Source organism: Balaenoptera ricei, chromosome 12 (genome assembly GCF_028023285.1).
Source record: "Balaenoptera ricei isolate mBalRic1 chromosome 12, mBalRic1.hap2, whole genome shotgun sequence".
In the NCBI taxonomy this organism is placed as follows: Eukaryota; Metazoa; Chordata; class Mammalia; order Artiodactyla; family Balaenopteridae; genus Balaenoptera; species Balaenoptera ricei.
The window spans coordinates 76,373,284-76,396,634 of NC_082650.1; the positions used below are offsets into that span (position 1 = coordinate 76,373,284).

The following is a 23,351-nucleotide window of genomic DNA, read 5'->3' on the forward strand; positions in this document are numbered from 1 at the left end:
TTGAAGAGTGTTAAAGAAAAAAGACAATGACAGAGCACTGTGTCATTCTATTAGAGAGTTCTGTCCTGGCTGATACAGGGCAGTTAATTTATTATTAGGACTGTTAATATAAACCCAACTCTTCCTGGGCCATAGTAACATATTACTAATTGTATTAATACAGTAAGGTAGCAACAAAATGAGGATGCAGGCCTTTGATTCCATGTCCTCATATCTGTTATATTCTCAAAAAAATGAGATTATCTGGTGGAATTTCTACTTCTTAGATTAAAAGTAATTTTCTCAAGAATTCATGGAAATAATGATTAACTGTTTGAATCAAACAAAAAAATGTTCTTTTGTGCTATAATGTATACTTCAAAAACTAAACAAAAGAGTTTAGAATTAAAACTTTGAAACTTGGCATAAAATGAATACTTGGAGGACCAAGAATGCATTTCTGAGTGTGGGAAAGCATTTGCCTTTGACAAAAATTTAGAATAAAAAAAAATTTGCTGGGTGAGAATTCATCCTTATTCAGAGAGAAATGGTTACATGATGTTAATAATTGTTTTGATACAGTGTACACATTGACCTTGAGAAGTTCAGTTTGATTTGAATTTTTATCTATCCCTTTATTTCCCTGAAGACCTGACACTTGAATCTGATTCCTGTTTTGGAAAATTTAGTATGTGCCTTTTTTCTAAAACTTGCCAGCGAAGCAGACACGATCAGGTCATTGTTTTAATAACATTATCCTCTTTTCTCCATTTCCCAGGTCACTTGCTGATCTCAGGGCAAGAGCTGAGATAGAATGTGATGGGTGGAGCTGTGCCATTGGCTCGGGTCAGGAAAGGGGGAGAGGACTGAGATGAAGAACTTTTTTTGGTTGATAATACACAGCAATGTGTTTCTAACCAGTTTCCCTAGAAAGAAAGCATATGGTCTTGATGAAGACATTTCTTATGTCATAACAGATCTCATATCAACGACATTCATTGATTTTGACTAAAACCTAAGGGAGGAAAAGTGTCAGTCATTCTGCATGTTACTACTTAAAATAGAAGTTAGAGAAAGTCCTGGGGATGTGCAGTCCCTCTGTCTCTTCAAGTGCAGGTGAACAAACATTTCTTGAACTACCATGCCCCAAGCACTAGGCATTCAAAGATTAATGAAATGTATGTCTTGCTCTCAAAGAGCTCATAATCAAGCAGCAAAGAGATACACTTAAACAGATTTGACTTGGAGGTAAGCACAATAAAGGTATGCCCAGATTACTGTATGATCACAGAGGGGATTCCTAGAGGAGGTGATCCCTCTAAGCCCATAATATAAACTTCTCAGAGAAGCATGTCCATCTCTGTTTCTCCAGCATCTGGCCCAATACGCAGCCCATAGCGAGTGCTGCATAAATATTCGCTGGACTGAACTGAGTGTATTTTACTGATGTTAAAAAGTTTTATGAAAGATCAGAAGGGCTGATTTATGGTGAACTGTATATTTCCATGAAAGCTTGAAAGAATTCAGGAAAAACCTGCTTATTTTCTCCACAACGCTTATCACACCAAATATAGTATACATTACTATTTATTGTCTTCCACCCCCTTACCCTCAGGAATGTGAACTCCCTGAGGATGGGACTTGTATTTCCATTGCCTAGAACTGTGGCTGGCATCTAGTAGACACTCAATAAATATTCGTTGAGTGACTATGGAGCTCAACACTAGTTACAATGAGGAAATGGACAGTTTAAAAGAAAATTCAATAAATTTTGCTTTACTTTTTTGTGTGTTTATATGAAGCAAATTCATGAGACTCTGTATGAGAATTCAGTGCCTAAATTCTTGTTGCCTAGGGCAATGGTTCTTGTTCTTTTGAGAAGCTCATGAATGCTATTAACTCCTTCTACAGAAAATGCACAATCACATCAAGTTTTGACATCTATAAATATACAAAAATATCTGGTTGAGAACTCTTGACCTAGTGAGAAGGGGAAGTTTTTTAAAAGAATTGACTAGACTGTTTTATGGATTTGTTTATTTTTTGGAAACAGTTGTAATGTCCACCTATCATGGCCCTTTATCTTAATTTATTTGTAAAATGAGAGTTATGAATGACAGATGTGTCAAACAAGCTATATTCCATGATATTATCTAGCTCAATACTGAAGCATATTTTGGAAAAATATATTGTTTATTTCATTTTGACTAGCTTTAATTTTGTTTAGTCAAAAAAGTGGTTTTGATATGTCGAATGTTCAGATATAGCATTAATCAGTGAAAACTAGGCAATTATTTTAAAATGCCTATAAGAAATTTCTCCATCCCCCCCCCCCATTTAAAAAATCTTAAAGTACAAAATAGACCACATTTTATTAAAATAAAAACCACTAACCCTTGGAAATTGTTATCCAAAAGTGTTGAGATCTGCAAAAGCTCTGGAATTATAAAGAATTTCCCATATCAGGTGTGGTAGGCAGTCTCTCAAATGGCTCCCAAAGACACCTACCTCCTGGTATTCACACACTTTGTGCAATCTCCTCTCCCTGAGTGTAGACAACCTAGTGATTTGCTTCTAAAGAATCGAATAGAGCAAAAGCGATGGATGTCGCTCCTGAAATTTGGAATCTCATGCTGTGCTCTCTCTCTCTCCGGTTCTTCTTGCTCGTTCTAATGCAGCAAGCCGCTGTAGTTGCCTTGCCCTGTGCGGGGTCCCACACAGCCAGCAAGGCCAACCAGAAACTGAATCCTGCCACCATTCACCTCAGTGAGCTTGGAATCTGATCCTCCCTGGTCGAGTTTTGAGATGAAAGCAGCCCTGGCCATCACCTTGACACAGCCGTGCGAGAGACCCCGAACCAGAGTATCAAGCTAAGCTGCCTTCAGATTCCTGCCCCACAAAAACTGTGAGATAAAAATGTTATTTTAGATCATTCAGTTTTTTGGTAACTTCTTACACATTAATAGACAACAAAATACATCAAGAACTACCTTATCTACTGTCAGGAAGACGCTGATGTTGTAACTAAAATGTTAAAATGGCCTTTAGGGTAGATGTCAATAAATCAGTAGTATTTCATAGTAAGGGGAGCATATTTCCAGCAGAACTATCCTTACTTAGATCTCAGTTCACTCATTTTTTAAAAATTATCTAATTTTATGGTTTTCCAACAACATTTTATCCCCCCTAAGTTTTGTTTGTAGCATTTCACTTCTGTTTCATTTTAATAAGTTGAATAGGTAGAAATATTAGCAACCTATTAGAAAACTAATAGATTTAATTTTTGATGGATTTTTAAAAACATTTATTTTATTGAAGTATAGTTGATTTATCAATACAATGTGTTTCCAGTGTACAGCAAAGTGATTCAGATATATATATATATATATATATATATTCTTTTTCCATCATGGTAGATTACAAGATATTGCATACAGTTCCCTGCGCTATACAGTAGGACCTTGTTGTTTATCCATTCTCTATATAATAGTTTGCATCTGCTAATCCCAAACTCCCAATGCATTTCTCCCCCACCCACCCTCCTCCTTGGCAACCACAGGTCTGTTCTCTATATCTGTGAGTCTGTTTCTGTTTCATTGATAAGTTCATTTGTGTCATATTTTAGATTCCACACATAAATGATATCAAATGATATTTGTCTTTCTCTGTCTGACATTTCACTTAGTATGATAATCTCTAGTTCTATCCATATTGCAGCAAATGACATTATTTCATTCTTTTTTATGGCTGAGTAGTATTCCATTGTATACATGGACCACATCTTCTTTATCCATTCATCTGTTGATGGACATTTAGGTTGTTTCCATGTTTTGGCGATTGTAAACATAGGGGTGCAGGTATCTTTTCAAATTATGGTTTTGTCCAGATATATGCCCAGGAGTGGGATTCCTGGATCATATGGCAATTCTATTTTTAGTTTTTTGAGGACCCTCCATACTGTAAAACTAATAGATTTGATAGTTTCATTAAATGACTGTATAGAAATAAGGAGATACCTGAAAAAAACATGTAACTATTATGTTTATAGATAAATTTACATTTATTGATGGTTTTGAAATAATTGGAGTGTGGTAAATATTTATTTATAAATTTCTAAAAGGAATCTCTCTAAGGAGATTTCAAGTTTAGGCTGGGTTTATTAAGTACTCTAGTTCCTGTAAGAATATTATAGATCATAAAGATTGTCAGGAGTAGAACTGGGAAACAAAAGGAACATAAATTCAAGTAAAATGTATCACTAAGGGAAGAAATAGCTCTTTCCTCTGAGTTTGGTGAAGGTTTTAAAGCAGATAATTTTGAAAAATATTATAAAGCTGTATCTTCCTTAAGATGTGGGAGCTAGGAGTAGGGCATAGGAAAAAGTGGGATCCTTAGGTACAAGAGGTACAAGAAAATTAAAATACTGTGCTTCTCTCTGCTGTTCTTTAACTGTTCAGAAACTACTATAAGGCTTCAAATTTATATGACTTTGTTCTTATGCCCTTTTACTTTTGCTATGTACAGATCTATTATGAAGAATATATACAGATTGGAGGAAGATATTGTGATTAAAAAACTATTTTATTCTCATGAGATAGATTTAATGTCTCTCCAACAGATATTATCAGGAAAATTGCAAGCAAAACTATATATAACAAAGTCCAGTTGATTTAATATTTGTATTTTCTCCTACTATGTATCAGTTTCCCTGTAGACAGGGCTAACAAGTCAAGTACGAATCAACTCTGGGACATGACCTGTACAACTTTCAATCATTTATTCTCTGACAAACGTAGAGCTGTTTCTGAACTTAATTCCAAAAGCTTGAAGGCATTTTGGTATACTCCTTTTAACAGTGATTTGTATCATTTTGCTCTAACTTGGCCTGTGTTCCAGAAGTTTACTCCATTTTTCTGCTCAGCATAGACTTCATTTTTTGCTCCCTGTTTTTTTTTTTTTTTTTTCCCCCATTGCATCAGTAGTGGTTTAGTAAAGCATAAAGAAAGGCAAGGTAAGGGCTGAAGAGGGAGAGTGGGGGATTATTTGTTGTTTTTGTGCAGGTCCAGCTCACCTGATAGAACTTGATTCCTGCCTTGCTATTATTCTCCACCACAGGAAGACAATGGTAAGGGCATAATGGCCTCAGATCTTTCCAAAGCCTAGTTTCACTGCATGACGGAGGCAGGGGAGGAAAGTGCTCTCAGAATCCACCTTTTAACCTCCATTAGCCACAGATGATAAACAGGCTGTCGGGGGCGGTGGGGGGGGGAAGCACAGGGAAGGTGATTGGTTGCTTCCGCCAACTTTTTTGGCGTATGGACCTATCCCCCAAATCTGAATAAGCACAGGGCTGGAAATGCACTATTTCATCTAAGGTTTATATCCCTCCCCCCATCCCTACCTTTCTCCTTTAAGCCTGGTTATTTTCAGAACCCCATAGTGACTTGTGACTTAATAACTCTCCTGCCGAATCTATACGATTTTTTTCTCCTGCCCCCAAATTCCCAATTTTCCTTCAGAAATTAGATCATGTCTTTAGGAAAATGATTTGGTCCTGCTGTTTCCACTGCAGCAAAATTTATTTTAGTACTCCACAGTTCCACCCTGGCCTACGTGCTTTCTCCCAAGTCTCTTCATGTGTCATGAATGAACCTCTTGTGTAACTCTCCTGAGTACAACCTTTCATACACATTTTCTCCCTCTCCCATAAACCAGGAGGTCTGGAGCTCTGCCACGGTATTAGAGCTTCAGCTTAGGACTAGATTTGAAATGCCAGGTTTCTGGTGACATTACAGATTGATAGTTGGTGCCTAAGGCTGGCTTAGTTGTATTTCTGGCAGTCACTGTATGCTAACCGCTAGATACAGCCCACGAGCTTCATGTTAACAAAGTCGATGTGTTTTGAGTTGCTCTCCAAAAACACAGAATATTCTGTCTCTTAAAATTCAAGTTAAATAAGGCAACCAAATAAGGCTAGCCCTTTTATGGGTGTGATTTTTTGATTCATTATTATTATTATTATTTTTTTTAAAGCGGAGATGACTTTTTTTTTTTTTTTAAAGCTTCTTTCTTTCTTTCCTTCTTTCTTTCTTTCTTTCTTTTTGGCTGTGTTGGGTCTTCGTTTCTGTGCGAGGGCTTTCTCTAGTTGCGGCGAGGGGGGGCCACTCTTCATCACGGTGCGCGGGCCCCTCACTATCGCGGCCTCTCTTGTTGCGGAGCACAGGCTCCAGACGCGCAGGCTCAGTAGTTGTGGCTCACGGGCCCAGTTGCTCCGCGGCATGTGGGATCTTCCCAGACCAGGGCTCGAACCCGTGTCCCCTGCATTGGCAGGCAGATTCTCAACCACTGCGCCACCAGGGAAGCCCTGATTCATAATTTTTTATAACATCTGTTTGAGCTATACAGGCGAATAGTTTCACACAGTGTCAGAAATGAACGGCAATTTTCAAGCACTTACTCGCTATTCATTAAAAGGAGAAATTTAAGTGGTTTTTTTGGAAACATTTCTTGTGATTGAAAAACTTTACTTGAAATTCAATCATATTTAATGTGTATTTTCTCTAACTTTAACATCAAGTTTTTCAAAACATGAAGCAGATACTAAGAAGTAAAAAAGCCACATAATATTGTCATTTACAGAACTGCTATTAGCATCATGTTATGTTTGGAAATCAATTATTTGTTAACTAAATTCCACGATAATCTGTTATTTGGGTGAGTCTGCATTAAATGGTAAATTCAATATATAGTGTTATGAAAAATGGTTACATTTCTACACAGTTTTTTAACTTTAAATTTTAATCTTTTTTTTTTTTTTTTGGTTTGTTTTTAGTCCAGCTTTTTCAAAGTTAGAAGAGTAGGGTGGATCCGCACAGGTGTTTGGCAGAGGAGGGTATTATGAAATTTATCCTCCCTGTCTCAGAGTTGCATTATGTAGTTGGCTTCAGTGCCTCCTGGCAAGCAGAGATTTTAGAGTATCCATACTGTAAAGCAGCATATGCCAAATTGTCATCTTAAATTACCTTCAGAACAAAAGAAAAAAATCGAGATTCCTAAATTTTTACAGTATATTTGTTTTGTTTTTTTTTAGTTTTTTTTTTAACATCTTTATTGGAGTATAAGTGCGTTACAATGGTGTGTTAGTTTCTGCTTTATGATTATAGACACCCCTGGGTATGTTCCAAATTTTAAAGTTTTGGTTTTTTCTGAATATAAAAGTAATTATACAAACTTCAAACACTACAGAACTGTAAAATACAACAAGCCATCAACAGTTTGGGAGCAGATTTTTCCAAATTAAAAAAAGAGAAAACTCCATTCGGTATTCAGTGTTCAGTATTACTTTTAATATGGTATTCTTACTAAAACTAAACCAATACGTGGTTCCAACAGGCCCAGATGTCTTTGGTTTCTAATATGTAATTCTTTCACTGCTCCTTGTTAACAGTCTATGAAACTAGACTAATTTAGTAACCTCCTAACTATTTAAGATAATTAAGGTATTGTAGAGTAGTGCATTATGGCTAATTTAATATTCTGGCACTAATATATATATTTTCTATGTACTGTCATTTTTCAAAGTATTAAAAGAAAATATACCTCATTAAATCAGATTGAAAACAACTTAGAAAGCACTTTGAAATCTTGTAATATTCAGAATCATCATCGGTGACTCCAAAACCTGGTACACTGAAGATGTAGTAAAGGTTGGGGGTCTGTATCTAAACTGAATTATAGTTTACCCTCTAGGCTGCTTTTCTAGAATACGTGTTTCTTGTTTCCTTATGCACATTTTTTATTGGTGTGAATACTTTGTGTCAAGTGTACTGCCCACTGCATATTTTAGATGAACTAGTATCTAAAAAACGTGATGGGAACAAACCTTTTAATAGATCTCTTCACACGCCTATGTGGCAGGTTGTATTTTCCAAATGGCTGCAACAAATCTCCTATCACACAAGCTCTTCTTACAGTGTGGCTTTGGCACTCCTCCCATTGAGACAGGCTTTTGTGACTGGATCAAGAGAGTATGGAAAAGTGACAATCTGTGACTTCCAAGGCTAGGTAATCAAAAGCAAAAGCACTTTTTCTACCCTGTTCCCTGGAATACTTGTTCTGGAAGCCTTCAGCCTCCAAGTAAGCAGTTTGACTGCTCTGAGGCTGTCATGCTGTGAGGAACCCAAATTAGCCCACAATGAGAGACCCCATGGAGAGAGCCTGATAGTACTTGAGGTGGGGGGAGAGAGAGAGAGAGAGAGAGAGAGAGAAGTGCCTGGACAGCCTCCAGCTACTCTAAGCTACCCACCTTTTCACTGGTTGTTTAACTGCAACCACGTGAGAGAGGCTGGGCTGGCACTATCCTGCTGAGGCTTCCCAAATTCTCACGTGCAGAAACCATGAGAGAGAATGAAATTGTTATTATTGTTTAAAGCCACTAAATTTGGGGGTAATATGTTACATATCAATAGATAAATGGAATACCCTACAAGCTTTTCCAAATTTCTCATAACATAATTTCCCTGCTTCCCATAGAATCTGAGTAGCTCTACCACTCCTCAATCTAGGAAAGAGGTTTGGACCAGTGCGGGTACAATGGCCAATGAGAGTGGTCACCTGTAGCATGCAACTCAGAAAAAATGGACCGGGATAGAGAAATGATGTGGTATGGAAGCTGTTCTGTGGTGATATCTTGGAAAAACCAACAAATCAGGGGAACTTCCAGGGATTCAACTATATTTTGAAGCAAATTCATCTCCAAATTTAAAAACATGAAATTTAAACAAAAACAAGTGATTTCAAATAATATTTACTTTGTTATGAGAGTAAAAAATACAAGAAGAATCTAGTACATTAGATAAGCCTACAGAATTAATACTCAACACTTGTCAAGTCACTTAATTCTGCTTTCTAATGCCAAAACGTCTAAGTGCTGAAATTCTAACTAAGAATCATATCCTTAGGACACTCCAGTTTCTTCTAGTGATGGTGATGGGTAGCGTTTTCTTTTTAAAAGTTCAAACTAAGTACATAGAGTAGTGTGCCTGATTTATTCATCTTGTTGGTTTTCATTTGATAACTATTCATATAGTGCTTATCACTAGTCAGGCTAAATCATCTGAGGAAACAAGGGGAGGTAAGTAAGTTAACAAGGGCACACAAGTTGGAGATGGCAAAGCTGGAATAGAAGCCCAGGAATTATGGTTCCAGACTCTATATTCTAACCTACTACTTAATCATCAGGGAAATGCAAATCAAAACCATAATGAGATATCACCTCCTACCTGTTCGAATGGCAGTTATCAAAAAGACAACAAATAGCAAGTGTTGGTGAGGCTGTAGAGAAAAGGGAACCCTCGTGCACCGTCGGGAGGAGGGAAATTGGTGCAGCCACTATGGAAAACAGCATGGAGGTGCCTCCAAAAATTAAAAATAAAACTACCATATGCTCCAGCAATTCCACATCTTGCTATTTATCTGAAGGAAACAAAACACTGTCTCAAAAGAATACATGCACCCCACATTCACTGTGGCATTACTTACAATAGCTAAGACATGGAAACAACCTAATTATCCATGGATGGATGAATAGATAAAGAAAGTGTGATCTATATATATATCCACATTATATATATATAATGGAATTATTCAGCCATAAAAAAGGAAGGCAATCTTGCCATTTGCAACAAACTGGATGGACCTTAAGAGTGTGGTACTAAGTGAAGTAGGTCAGACAGAGAAAGACAAATAATGTATGATCTGACTTATATGTGGAATCTTAAAAAAAAAAAAAAAAACGAGCTCATAGATACAGAGAACAGATTGGTGGTTGCCAGAGGAGGGGGGTGGGAGAGGTGGGAGAAATGGGTGAAGTGTTTTCATTTTTTGTTTTAGTTTAAATAAATTGAATTTAAAAAATCATACCAACGAATGACAGAGTTGCTATACTAAAAAGCACTTGGAAGCAATGATACAGATTTATTCATGACAGTGATGGGGGTTGGTTTTTATCTAGATTAATTGATAAAAAGCAAATGTAAGGAAGTAGTAAAATTTCAATTCAATGAAATTGAATAGCAAAAATATTGAACTGGATCTTTTTCATAATAGATGTAACTTTAGGTTTTAAATAATACAAGACATGCTACTAATGAATGGATACTTTATTGACAGTAGATATAATTGTACAGGATGATAAAACATTATACAGTTGTACAATCCAAATGAGTATTCCTTAGAGAACAGCCTCAACCAAATTTATGCCATTCTATAGGAATATAGTAAACGTGAATTTTTCAAGAATGATTTGAAAACTGAGGATTATTTGAAAGGCTATTGTGCCAACCATTGCAACAATGAACTTTCTATCTCCAATTCTGATGGCTCATTAATTATTTCCAGATAGATCTTTTGCCAAAGATGAAGAGATCTATTCCCTTTATGCAGAAGGCTTAAAGGAGACAGTCAAATTAAAAAAATACATGTGAAAGAAATGTGTGTATAAATAAATAGATCATGAAATAAGTTAGAAAAGTTGTTTATGTGGAGTTTTGGAACATGGAAGTGTTGGGTTTTGCAGAAAGGACCAAAAGATATAAAACCTCCACTGCCATGGAGTTGACATGTTAGTGGTCATGGTAGTGAGATGACAAACAAATAATAAGTGAATTGCATTCTATATTTAAATATAAAAAGTTATATGGAGAAAAATTAAGTAAGGAGGAACCATAGAGAGTAAAGAAGGTGGGTGAAGGAAGAATAGCGACTGCTGTATTCCATGGAATGGTTGGTGGAGGCCCCAGATGAAAAATGACATTTGGGCAAAGACTTGAAGGGATTGAGGGAGCCATGTAGATATTTGAGGGACAAGTGCTCCAGAGCAGGAACAGCAAGAGCAAAGGCCATGAGGTAGGACTGTGCTTATCCTATTTGGGGAAAAGTAAGGCAGTCACAGTCAGTTAGAATAGCGGGAGAGGGGGGAGGAAAATAAAGGTAACAAAGCCACAGAGATAAAGGGACTGGGGCAGTTCCTATGGGGCCTTGTAGGCCATGTAATGACTTTGACTTCTATCATGAGTGAGGTGGGTGCCATTGGAGAATTTTGAGCAGAGGACTTAAATTTAGAACTAGTCCTTATTTTTAATTTTAGTATAAAAATGGGAACTATATATTGCATTTGGAAATATTTCTGTGATTTTTTTTTTAAGGCACAGGTTGTATGAATGTCCTTTATTTATGCAGTGAGATAAAACAATTATTATTTCAAACCAGATGTGACTGTAATTGATTCTGCCTTTTAAAGAAAGTGACATAGTTCATATCTATTGAGAAATAAATCTTTATATCGCTCTTCTATTTTCCCAGGGCATACTGAAAGAGAATTCTACTCATGGAGTACCGATTTGGAACTTGTCAGACATTTTATGCAGAAATATGTTTTAAAAACTTCAGGGAAGTACTCTTTTATTCTTTGTATGATATTTCAGCCATTATGTGTTAATGGGCTTTTAAAGGCTACTGTGGAAGCATTTGTTGTATTATTTCTGTGAAAAAAATGCAATATGATTGACTTACATATGATCTTTAGGAACACAATTCATTACCAATATGGAAACTGCCTACACAAACAGGTAGAAACAGGTAGGTAATGTTAATGATCAACCTTCAGTAGACCAAAGAGTCTTAAATTTTTCAAATGGGGAAAAGAAATATATTTGATTTTAATTTAAATATAAAACTCAATTTCATTATGAAAAAACTTTTAAGTATGTTTGCGGCAACTTGGTTATATGCATCTACTACTTCAACTGTAAATTTTATAAAACCTAAGTACAGAAAAAGCACTTCCGATAAAAATTTGGTGTCAAAATTGAGATGCACGGTGTGTATAAAATACACATTAGATTTCAAACACTTAGTACCAATCAAAAAAGTAAAACATCTCATTAGTAATTTTTATATTGATAATATGTTGACATACAAATATTTTGGATATAGTATTAGGTTAAATAAAATATATGATTTAAATGAATTTCACCTGTTTCTTTTACTTTTTAAAAAACTTGGCTACTTGGAAAACTTTACATATGTGGGTCATGTTACATTTCTGTTGGATAGCATTACTCTAGACCAGTGGGTCTCAAAATGTGGTCACTTGACTATCTCCAACAGCATCACCTGGGAACTTGTTAGAAATGCAGATCATGGAGCTCCACCTCCAACTTACTGAATCAGAGACTCTGGGGGTGGGTCCCTGCTTTAATGAGCCCCGCAGCTGATTCTGATGCAAGCAAAAGTGTAAGAACCATTCTTCTAGAACAGGGGTCCAGAATTCTAATTTGGCTGCAAATTAGAATCATCTGGGGACCTTGGGCAGAAAGATTGAAAACCACTGGCCATGATCCATGATTTTTAAACTGTGCTCTTCAGAGGGGCTGTAGCTGGCCGGACCACATTCTCCTTTCAGCTTCCGATGTATCTGCTCGATTTCCTGTCCTGCTCATCCTGGAAAGGCAACTGCTGTGGTGATTTTCCTGGTGGATGGAGAGATACAGGGCTTGGATGGGCAAGAAGGCTTTACAGGTATCAGAAGTTCACATTTCAAATATATCTACCTACATGCGTCAGTTATGCCTGTTACATTAAATGGCTATATTATTGAGCTTTCACCAGATTCACAGGAGGATAAACCTGGAATTAAACAGACAGCAGAAAATGTAAAAGCTTTGATAGCGCAGAGGTGAAGAAGAGTATTCCTTTTAACATTATTATTTTGGGTAGTTTTTTTAGGGAGGAGCTTCGTCTTTGTACACCGCTGTTACCACTCAGCAGTAACGGGCAGACAGCACTGCAATCAGTTGCTGACTCCCACTGGGGGCTTGGATTCCACGGGGTTCTATCAGTGGTGCTAATAGAGATATTTCTACTCTCCAGTACCATGGAGATTACTCCCCTTAAGTTGCCCTAATGGTCGGTTTTCTTGCTGTAGAAAAGCTAAAAACATTGGTAAATCCAGTCAATGTAACCTTCAAAACCCAGTTCATGTCACCAGGAAATGATGGCTATCAAGCAATTCATTGGTAAACTCCCACCTCCAGTTGATTGACATTAAGAGGCCTTGTGGAAAAGTACCCAGCATCATTGTAGTAGAGTATACACTTTTTCCAGTGCCCCATCTTGAAACTTCTAATGTTTGCAGTGTTAAAATGTTTTGCAAATACATACCGTGACACAGACTAAATAATGTCTCTTCATGGAAAATTTATGATCTTTTAAGTTTCTATACATGTATAATATGATCCAGACTATACTAGTATTGAAATAGGAGAAACAGCTAGCTTCTTTTTCCCAAATGTAATTCAGCCAAATACTGCAAGCAGATTTTTTATTACATCATTTGAAAATTATTAGCATGCTTAGTGAAAACTTGTTCAGGTATAAAGGAACAGTTAAATATAAATGATTTATGCATGTTCTGACTTAGTCTGTAGATTTATTCCCAAATGACGAAGTCACCATGCAGTATCTGTATTTTTATATGTTTTCATCTATATTTAATGATTGTAATATATACTAAGAATGAGGTGGTATTACATTATTCCTAATAGTAGAGGTAATGCTCTTAAGGGTTAATAAAGAGAAATACTGCTTACTTTAAAAAAAAAAGATGTGTTCTATAGGGCTCTAGACATTCTGTAGGGTCTCCTAGAGGATGGGGCCTTTGCATAAACTTTTGCTTAAAGAACAGAATAAAATAAGGGTGCGTCTCTGTAAAACATTCTAATGAAATGACCCATGAACCCATTTCACCTGTTACTCTAATACTCAGATACCAATAACTTATAGCTTGGTTCATCAGGGATTCCTTAGAGCCAGGTAAAGCCAGGATATGTCACCCCAAATTATGAGGACCAGAGGAATCTGCAAACAAATCTTATTCCATTAATTTCTTCCCATGTATTTATCTTCCTAGAGTTTGCCGCCCTTGGAAGCTTAAAACTGCTTTCCTTTGTCCTGTTACTTCTCTACCAATTTATTGTTCTTTGTCGAAGATGCTGTATAGATCGCATTTCTAAGCTACTGCTTTGAGCCACTCTTCGTTTTAGGTTTCTCCTGGGTGATGTGCACTGCATGTGTTAGTTCATGAACTCTTTTTCTTTTGTTAATGTGTTATCTTCTTAGCGTCCCAGCTGACAACCTAAAATGGGTAGAGGTAAAGTGTTTCCTCCCCCCCCATTAGTGCTCATTCAACTTGTATCCTCACTGCAGTAGGCAGGCAGAAAGTCAACTCTCGCCAAGGTTGCCAATTACCCTGGGGCTGGCCACCCCAAGGATTCAGCTGCCTACTTCTGATTCTGAACTTTTAGGGTTGGCCACTCTTGTAGGCCTTGTCCTCCCTAATATATTGGACACTGGGATTCTCAAATTAGAACCCCCAAAGGTCAAAGGTCTTTCCTTCATACAGAAACACACCAAGAACCAGGCGTGTTAAGATTTTTAACTAAAAAAAAAAAAAAAATTGGAACTAATTTTACACAGCAATAATGTGTTTTTGTGAGAAGAAATACAAAATCATTTACTTAATATCACAAACGGTCATACAGCTACAGCTTTTTTCTATTAGATTTTTTTGTCATGAAAGTTACATTTGAAATGTTGCATGTGCTATTACGTACTTCCTGAATTTTCTCTGCTTGAAATCTCAATGACCTTAGATAGGAATGCTACAATCATACTTAAATATGATTAGAGTTCATTGTGCATTAAACTTGGGCAAGAAATATCTGATTTTGACCTAGTATTCTCAACTGCGCATCAGAAACTACAGATTCTAGTTCCTTTGTTTGTGAATCACACCCATTCCTAACTTTGTCAATTGTGTATAGAGTGACTGTAGTTTCTCACAAGGGAAATTATAGCAGAAGTTTTTTCTAATGTGTTTGGTATTTTTAATGTGTTTTTTGTTTTTTGTAATAAAGCCTAAACCTACAAATCTTTAAAAAGGATGGAAAAAGTTGGTGTTCTAGCTAACATTTATGTGGAAAAATAGGTTCTTCCCAGTACTCTTGGAACTGCACATGGGTATACAAAATGACTCCCCCAGCTAGGCCTTATCCTGTCATTCAAGAGGATTGGAGCTCTTTTCATGAGAGAAATAAGCGTGGAAGGGAGATGTGAACTTTACCTGCACCGGCAGGATTTTGTAATCCCTCTGTAATGATGGCTTGGGGGAAGAGCCCACACACTCTTTTGGGGCTACTCCCTATATTTACATCAGCCTTTCTATCTGTAAATATTATATCACAGAACTAGGAATAGACAGGTAATGTGTCTAAATTTATGTAATAAAGAGCTGTATTATAATAAGGTTCTGTTGTACTAACATTTTTGTTTCTTCTTCAGCATCTTGTGTTTTGTTTCCCGGCCTGTTGTTAAACTGGTCTTGTCGCCAATAAAATACGCTAATTGTAATGTACCTCAGTTAATTCAAGAGGGTGAGTTTTGTAAAGTATACCCTCTTCTCAGATGTTGTTGGGTTAATTATTGATGGATTATAGAACTCACAGGGAAAAGTGTTACTGGAATGCAAGGAATCTTGAAAGAACTCTGTGATGCAAATAAAATGTTCTCTATTAAAGCAACTGATTCTAGATAATTTAAAGGCTAGCACTAAGAAACTTCAGGATGGCCAAAAAACAAGACCGTAACAAATCTTTCTGATAAGGAAAAGTAACATAATTAGAAATAAAACACTTTGGTTGAATGTCTAGTTTATGGATATATAAAATCAAACGCTCAATCCCAAGCACTACTTTTTGTAAAATCATTAGGTAGTAACAGGGCAGAAACTAGCGATCCTATTAACTGAAGAAGCAATTGGGGCACAGGAAGCTTTTAGGGTGTGCTGTGTCAGACACTCCTTTTGGCTGTGATCTGACTGCTCCAACATTCCTTGAAACTTCAAGTATAAATATCAATAATAATGGAATTCCAGCGCTGGGAGATCATTTATTCCGACCTTCTCGTTTTACCAAAGAAGACACTGAAGCCCTTAAAGACTGAGTTACCCACCATTATTCAGAGAGAGGTTCGTAAACATCTCGGCTTCTAGAACTCTTGGGAACAATATATACGAGATAAATGTGACTGTCCAGTGGGCTCTAACATTTGCACCTTTTCTTTTATATTAATGGCATTAAAATAAAATCCCAGGGATGATCTACAGAGACTCCTGCGGCGTCGCAGCCCGCACTTTCCTCCCTTGCCTGTCTCCCAGTTCTACCCGGGCCTGTTCTTTCTGGGTCAAGGTTGGTTTCCTCCGAACCCCGGCCCTGGCTGCCATCTGGAACTGTGCACAGCGTGTTTGGAAGAGCCTGATAGGAGGCGAGAGATGAAGTGTCGTTCGCATCAGTCAGTTAAGGCCTTTTGCAAACAGCCCCCGGGTCCCCCCTCTGTGTCCGGGCAGCCGTCCTCTCTGCCCGAGGCTCTCCGTTTCCCACCCCATCTCAACCTCCCCGCGGGGTGCGGCTGCGGGGCCGCCTCGGCCAGGGGTGATGGTGCCCACGGGCCGGGCGGGGGGAACCTGACCTTGCTCCCCATTTGGGTCTCTGGAGCAAGGAGGGCACTGCGTGCGCCACACCGAGCCACGTCCCACGCAGGGATGGGCTGGGACGGTTGCGACTCTGAACCGATGGCGAGCGGGGACCCTGGGCGTGGAAGGGAGCGGCACCGCCCGGGCCTCGCCCTTCCTCCTCCTCCTCCTTGCTCGCCGCTCGCCTCTTCTCCAGCCATGACTCAGCGCTTCTCGCAGGCTGCCGGGCTGGGGACACGGGCTCCTCGCCGGCCCCTCCCGCCGCGTCCACCCCCTCTCTCCCACCCACGCCCGCCCTCGGCCGCCGGCCCTTCCCCAGCGCCGCCGCCGCCGCCGCCGCAGTCAGCTCGGGCGTCCCGGCAGCATCAGCCGCCCGAGCCGGCCGGACCCGACCCCGCCGACCCCGCGCGCCGCCCGCCATGCAGCCCCAAGCCCCCGGCCGCCGACACACCCCCCAGCGCGGCTACGCCGTGACCCGGAGCCCCCACCTCAACAAGGTAAGCCCGCCGGCCCCCCCACCCCGGTCTCGGTCAAGGTCACGGGCAGGCCCCCCGGCGGCGCAGCGGACGCCGCTTGGCCCTTCCGCCCGCGCCCCCGGGATGCCGCCCCGCCGGAGCGCCCCCCGAGAGCCTGGGCGCGGGCCGAACGGAGGGGCCGCCCGTGGGGGTCGGTCCCCGGGAGCGTGCTGGGAAGGGGTGTTGCGGCCCCGCGCTTGGGCATCCTGCTCGGGGAACGGAGGAGATGTAACTTGTTTAAATACCGCTTGGCTTCTCCGAAAGCGAGAGCCGAGGCAAAGAAAGTAGTGGCAGCGACGTGCGTGAATGGAGTGCGCCTGTGAAGGTGGCAGGTGGGCTGCCAGCTCGGCCTCGACGTGCCACGCACGTACGGGGCGCACTCAGGGTGCCCATCACTGGAGGCTGCCGTGCAACGAGGTGGCCCTGCTGGCCCAGCTCGGCCAGGAACGTGTTCTGAGCGGGGTCACGTGAGCAACCACAAAGTCAAGGCCTCTTGGTTTCTGGAGGGACGGCGGTTGAGGGGCTGGGAATTCGTGGTGGGCGGCTTCTGCCTCGGGGGCCCTGGCGTGGCCTGGCGCAGAATCCCTGCCCCAGACGTGGGACTGTGGGTAAAGCCCTTCCTGTGTCTTTGAACCTGGCCTTCTGGAAAAAAAAATTTTTTTAAGACTTCTCCTCTTTTTTATGAAAAGGGGAATACAGTGCAAGAGACCCTTTTTCAGATCCTCGTAACATTTCAGTTTTCTTCACTGGTAATGTAAACCTAAGATTTCTCTCAAATGAAAAACACCTGGGAGTGTATCAATTTGCCGACGAGATACTTAGCAGTCACACTTATTTTATCGCCAGGATTTGTCTCTGGATTGTTCCTTTGTTTAAGAGTGTGCTTTCTGACATTTCCTTTAGTACATGGAAAATGCCATCAGTCAGCACAGAGGCCTGTTGGGTCATTTGGGGCTCTCTACCAGACGCTTTTTTTCATCAAGGATTGGACCTCAGCGTCCCCCTCCCCCAACATGGTGCCGGTGATTTGTTAATCATTATTAATGGCTTGAAGACTTGTGATTTCTTTGATTTAATAAACTATAGCTCCTGTGAGTTCTTTTTGATTTTGTGACGACAGGCAACTTTTACTTATCTATGATTATTCAGTATTTCTGGTCATAAAGCATTATGAAATTTTAAATATTTCCTACCTATTTTTTCCTCAGTGATGTTAATTGCTAGTTTGATTTTATTCTTCCTTTTTATTATTCTGCAGGTTGGGCCTATTTTCAGTAGGAAATAAAGGGAAAATTTGATGTGACAAAACAATTTATGACTTTCAGGTGTACCTGCCTGCTGTAATTTATAACCAAATAATGGGTTGCCCCTTAGAAAGGACCACGTGAGTGGTATAGCCTGTTTGAATTTCCTCCAGTCAGGGGCCAGGGTGTCTGTTTCAAGTGGGTTGATGGAATAGGCAATCCCTGAGCAAGAGTCATTATGCCTTTACTGTTTACATCAAGAATTTAAGAGTCCTGTACCACAATGTTCATTGCAGCACTATTTACAATAGCCAGGACATGGAAGCAACCTAAATGTCTATTGACAGATGAATGGATAAAGAAGATGTGGCACATTTATACAATGGAATATTACTCAGCCATAAAAAGAAACGAAATTGAGTTATTTGTAGTGAGGTGGATGGACCTAGAATCTGTCATACGGAGTGAAGCAAGTCAGAAAGAGAAAAACAAATACCGTATGCTAACACATATGTATGGAATCTAAAAAAAAAAAGTGGTTCTGATGAACCTAGGGGCAGGACAGGAATAAAGACGCAGACATAGAGAATGCACATGAAGACACGGGGAGGGGGAAGGGTAAGCTGGGACGAAGTGAGAGTGGCATGGACATGTATACACTACCAAATGTAAAATAGATAGCTAGTGGGAAGCAGCCGCATAGCACAGGGAGATCAGCTCAGTGCTTTGTGACCACCTAGAGGGGTGCGATAGGGAGGGTGGGAGGGAGACACAAGAGTGAGGAGATATGGGGATGTATGTGTATGTATAGCTGATTCACTTTGTTATACAGCAGAAACTAACACAACACTGTAAAGCAATTATACTCCAGTAAAGATGTTAAAAAAAGAAAAGAATTTATGATCTTGAAATCCTTTTAACTCCTGTTCACAAGTAAGGGTTAATTTCCACTTAAGAATAATTATATCACAGAGATCTTCCACCAAAGGCATTAAGGTGTGGTATTTAATGTGTTAAGAACAGGTGTTTTGACTTTGTAACTGAACTTTATTGTCTGCATAGTATCAAATTGGATTTAAAATCCAGGTGGCCAGCTTTGGAGTGATTAATGGAATAAGCTTTACTCTTCTTGTTCAGTCCTAGGACGGTACTGTGGTACCTTGTGGAAGTCACAGAACATCCTCATATGTACCACTGAAACTATAGTTGTGGGATCTTCTTGATGGGCGCTGCTCTGAAGACCTCTGGGCCTTTAAGTTTTCCAGTAGCCCAGAAATTTTTCTTGATGTTTGTGGTAACCTTAGCTGCAAAGAAACTCTAGTAGATCTTCCCGCCTGTAACACCCCAGCCTGTCGCCTGGCTACACTAAGCCTTCTTCAGCCACTGTCACACAGACCTTCATCACCTTACCTTTGGGTAACTGGGACAGTTTTCCTGGTTTTATTTTTAGTATTATAGTCTGTCCTCCATGTAGGTATGGAAGAAATATCTTCATCAATTAGCATTTTCTTCATGTTACTCTTCTGTTATCCAAGTATTTTTAGTATGATATTTCCTGTTACGTTGAATGTAAAATCAATCTGTCAATTAGGTCTACTGTCTTCTCCACATTTATCTCATTAGGTCCCCAATTTAGTCTTCCACTTAAAATAACATTTGCTGAATGTCTTACTTAGTACTTGCCTTTTTGTCTGTGCGTAATTCCTACAATGAAAATGTCATTAGTTGATTTAATAATGGTCTCTTTGGGGAAGACTTTCCTAATATCTTAGTCCTATTAACATTACTTAACACCTCTGTTTTTAATGTATTCAGTTGTAACATGTCATTTGGTATTTACTGCATTGTATTTTTTCTTATTTGATTTAGATTGTCATAGGAATCGTAATCCTTAGTACAGAATTTTGCTCATTTAACATAAAATAAATATTTATTTAATGAAGAAACGAGCCATGTTAAAACATTCTTTTTTTTGGTCTTCCAAACAGAAGTCAGCTTTTAAAGCACGTAGCTTTTAAAGTGGTAGTTTGAGCATTATTCTAAGACATTTCTCCTCTTTAATGTAATTTCTTGAAAGTAAATTCACATTGAAGTCTAAAGCTCAGTTGACTCCATATACCATTATATTGTATAATGGCATATAGTCAGAAAAGGTGGAATTTGGTTTAAGCCTGACCATGCCATGAAATTTTAATTATTTGCTGGATAAGCTTTGGGAGGTGCTTAATCTTGGTACAAATTGAGGTAAACAGTAGATGTGATCTGAATTAAAAAATAAAGAATTTAAGGGAATTCCCTGGCAGTCCAGTGGTTAGGACTCTGTGCTTTCAGTGCTGAGAGCCTGGGTTCAGTCCCTCGTCCCTCATTGGGGAACTAAGATCCCCCAAGCTGCGCGGCACAGCCAAAAATAAATAAATAAAAAATAAAATAAAATAAAGAATTTAAAAAACCTTAGAGAAATAGAATCTTTTTTCATTGGTAATAATTCATGTCTGGTTCTTACTGTTTGTATACTCAAGTATACATCATTGCAGGTAGGATTTCATCATAGCATTTGGAGAAGCATTTCTACTTCACACTTATGAGATTCAGTATCTTTCTGTTCACAGCCCAAATTACTTTTGAGGTGCTTATCTTTGTCTGTGTTATATAAGCTCATTTAATTTAATGTTTATAATTTTCAAGGATACTGTCTGATTTAGATGAGTTGTGTTTCAAATTTTTTCTCAGGAATTTTCAATAATAGACATTAATAATGTGTCATAAATCACTCTTCAAAATGAAAATTCTACATACAAAAGTAATCATACTTATTTTTTTATTTCTCGACTTATTAGTTTGCTTTATTTGTGCAATGGTAGAAAACACTAATTGATACTTTAATCATAATTAAGTTGTGTTTACATGGTTTCTGTATCTTTAAGATGAAATGATAATGTGACCTACAAGTAAATCTCTCAAAGATACCAGTCGTCAACATTTAGGCAGTTAGATCCAGTTTAAGATAGTGATGGTGATTTATCTAAGTCAGTTTTGGTTAGCTTATTAACTTTTAAATGTGAGAAATGAGCTTCTGGGGAAGTGCTTTTGTAGATGTTTGTCTTGATATGTCAAGACCTCGTTAGCTGAATGTGTTGTAGGGAAAAAAGAGAGAAACAAGGCTGATGACTGTGAAGGAAAGTTACCTTAAACCCCCTCTTTTTCTTCAGTGTAAACTATACCAGAAGGAATCATTCAGAAAGTTTTCACCTAGCACAGTTCTCTGGAGTTGCCTCAGCAATATGGTAAACTGATATATTATTTAACGTGGAATCCCACTGATGTGAAGCCCATTGTAATGAAGTGTTCAGCCATACACCTACCTCCATATTTGTCTATTGCCTTGGCAATGCAGGAGAGTACAAAACCAAACAATGCAGTGTTCTAATGAGTAGAAAGATGAATTTGATTTGAGAACTGGTGATGTGGAGTACAGAAAATGTTGAAGAGAGGAATAGGTCTGAGATTTTTCATTTTGTGTTCTGATGTCCTTCAAACTTTCAGGCAGGTGTGGAAAATGCGAAATAATGGAATGAACCCTCTAAGACTTTGTGTCTAGAAGAAATGAGTCCAAGTCCCAATTCTTTTCATTAGCAGTTGTGAGATTTTGAGTGAGATTTTCTTAACTGGCTTCAGTTATTGTCTTTATAAAACAGAGTGATGATTTCATTTATTTATCTCTTTCAAATTTTAACAAATATTCAGAATCCACTATATGCTAGGTAATATTCCGGGTGCAGGGGATATAGCAATGAATAAGATTCCTGCTTTGGATGTACTTACATTTCCATTGTAATATGATTTCTGTTTTACCTCTTTCCTCAGATATTAAAGAGTGCATATTAGTTTTTTCTGACATATTATAAAACAAGTTTTTTATTACTACAACTAATTATTGGTGTGGTAATATTTTTATATAGAGAGTCTGAACTCATAGCTGGAACGGTTATGAAGCACTTATTTTTTTATGTACTTTTTACCCCCTTCTCTCTTGAATTTTTATTTTTTTCTTATTTTTATTTTTGGCTGTGTTGGGTCTTCGTTTCTGTGCGAGGGCTTTCTCTAGTTGCGGCAAGCAGGGGCCACTCTTCATCGCGATGGGCGGGCCTCTCACTATCGCGGCCTCTCTTGTTGTGGAGCACAGGCTCCAGACGCGCAGGCTCAGTAGTTGTGGCTCACGGGCTTAGTCGCTCCGCGGCATGTGGGATCTTCCCAGACCAGGGCTCGAACCCGTGTGCCCTGCATTGGCAGGCAGACTCTCAACCACTGCGCCACCAGGGAAGCCCCTCTCTTGAATTTTTGATTTAACAAATCAAACATGATTGTGTGACCTATTAAATTTATGAGTGTCATAGTAAAAAATACAACTATACTTTCTCTCTGGGAGAGACAGATGGACATTTTACTCTCAGATTCATGTAAGTGAGCCTGACTGACATCACATGACCTTTGCAGTCTTTCATAGATTTTCACAGAATGCCAGGTGTAGGTTAAAAAATGTCTTTGTGAAGAAAAAGAACAAGGAAAGCTTTTTGCTTCTCAGTACTCTGCTCAAAGTGTGTGAAGGCTTGGAAGTGTGAAAGAAAGGTAGAGGTATGCCCTGGGGAGTTAAAATTGCTGAGGTGAGAGCAGTGAAATGCAAAGATACGAAATTTAAAAGTTCCAGTGGTGTGAAACCAGCCTTTAATCTATTTGACTTTGGAAGTAGTCAGTTACTCCGACAAAACAAGTATATGGACCGTTTTCCAATGGCTTTCAAAACTGACATGACCAAATACTGTTACAGACTCCAAGTGGACTGATTTGGTCTATTCATTACATCATTATTTATTTTATGTTACTGAGCCAGCTCAACAAACTTGTTGATAGCGTACGGACCCAGAATTGATTAGCAGACATGTTACAATTCAGTAGGACTAAGCTGGGAATGTTTCTAAGGTAAATTATTAAGAAATTTTCTTAGACATGGGGCCTAAATATAAAGTG

At 38.9% G+C, this 23,351-nt stretch overlaps 1 protein-coding gene and 1 pseudogene across 2 annotated transcripts in view; both read left to right on the forward strand.

The window, feature by feature from the left end:
- The first annotated feature begins 2,579 nt into the window (after nucleotides 1–2,579).
- On the forward strand, nucleotides 2,580–13,081 carry LOC132376112 (acyl-protein thioesterase 1-like; annotated as a pseudogene).
- A 3,820-nt stretch (nucleotides 13,082–16,901) lies between these two features.
- The window catches only part of ME1 (malic enzyme 1), a 196,846-nt gene continuing 190,396 nt past the window's right edge, over nucleotides 16,902–23,351 (forward strand). For both annotated transcript variants that reach the window (XM_059941724.1, XM_059941726.1), the window contains exon 1: nucleotides 16,902–17,064. In XM_059941724.1, the coding sequence (XP_059797707.1) occupies nucleotides 16,987–17,064 (78 nt within the window). In that variant the 5' untranslated portion in view covers nucleotides 16,902–16,986. The remainder of the gene's footprint in view (nucleotides 17,065–23,351) is intronic.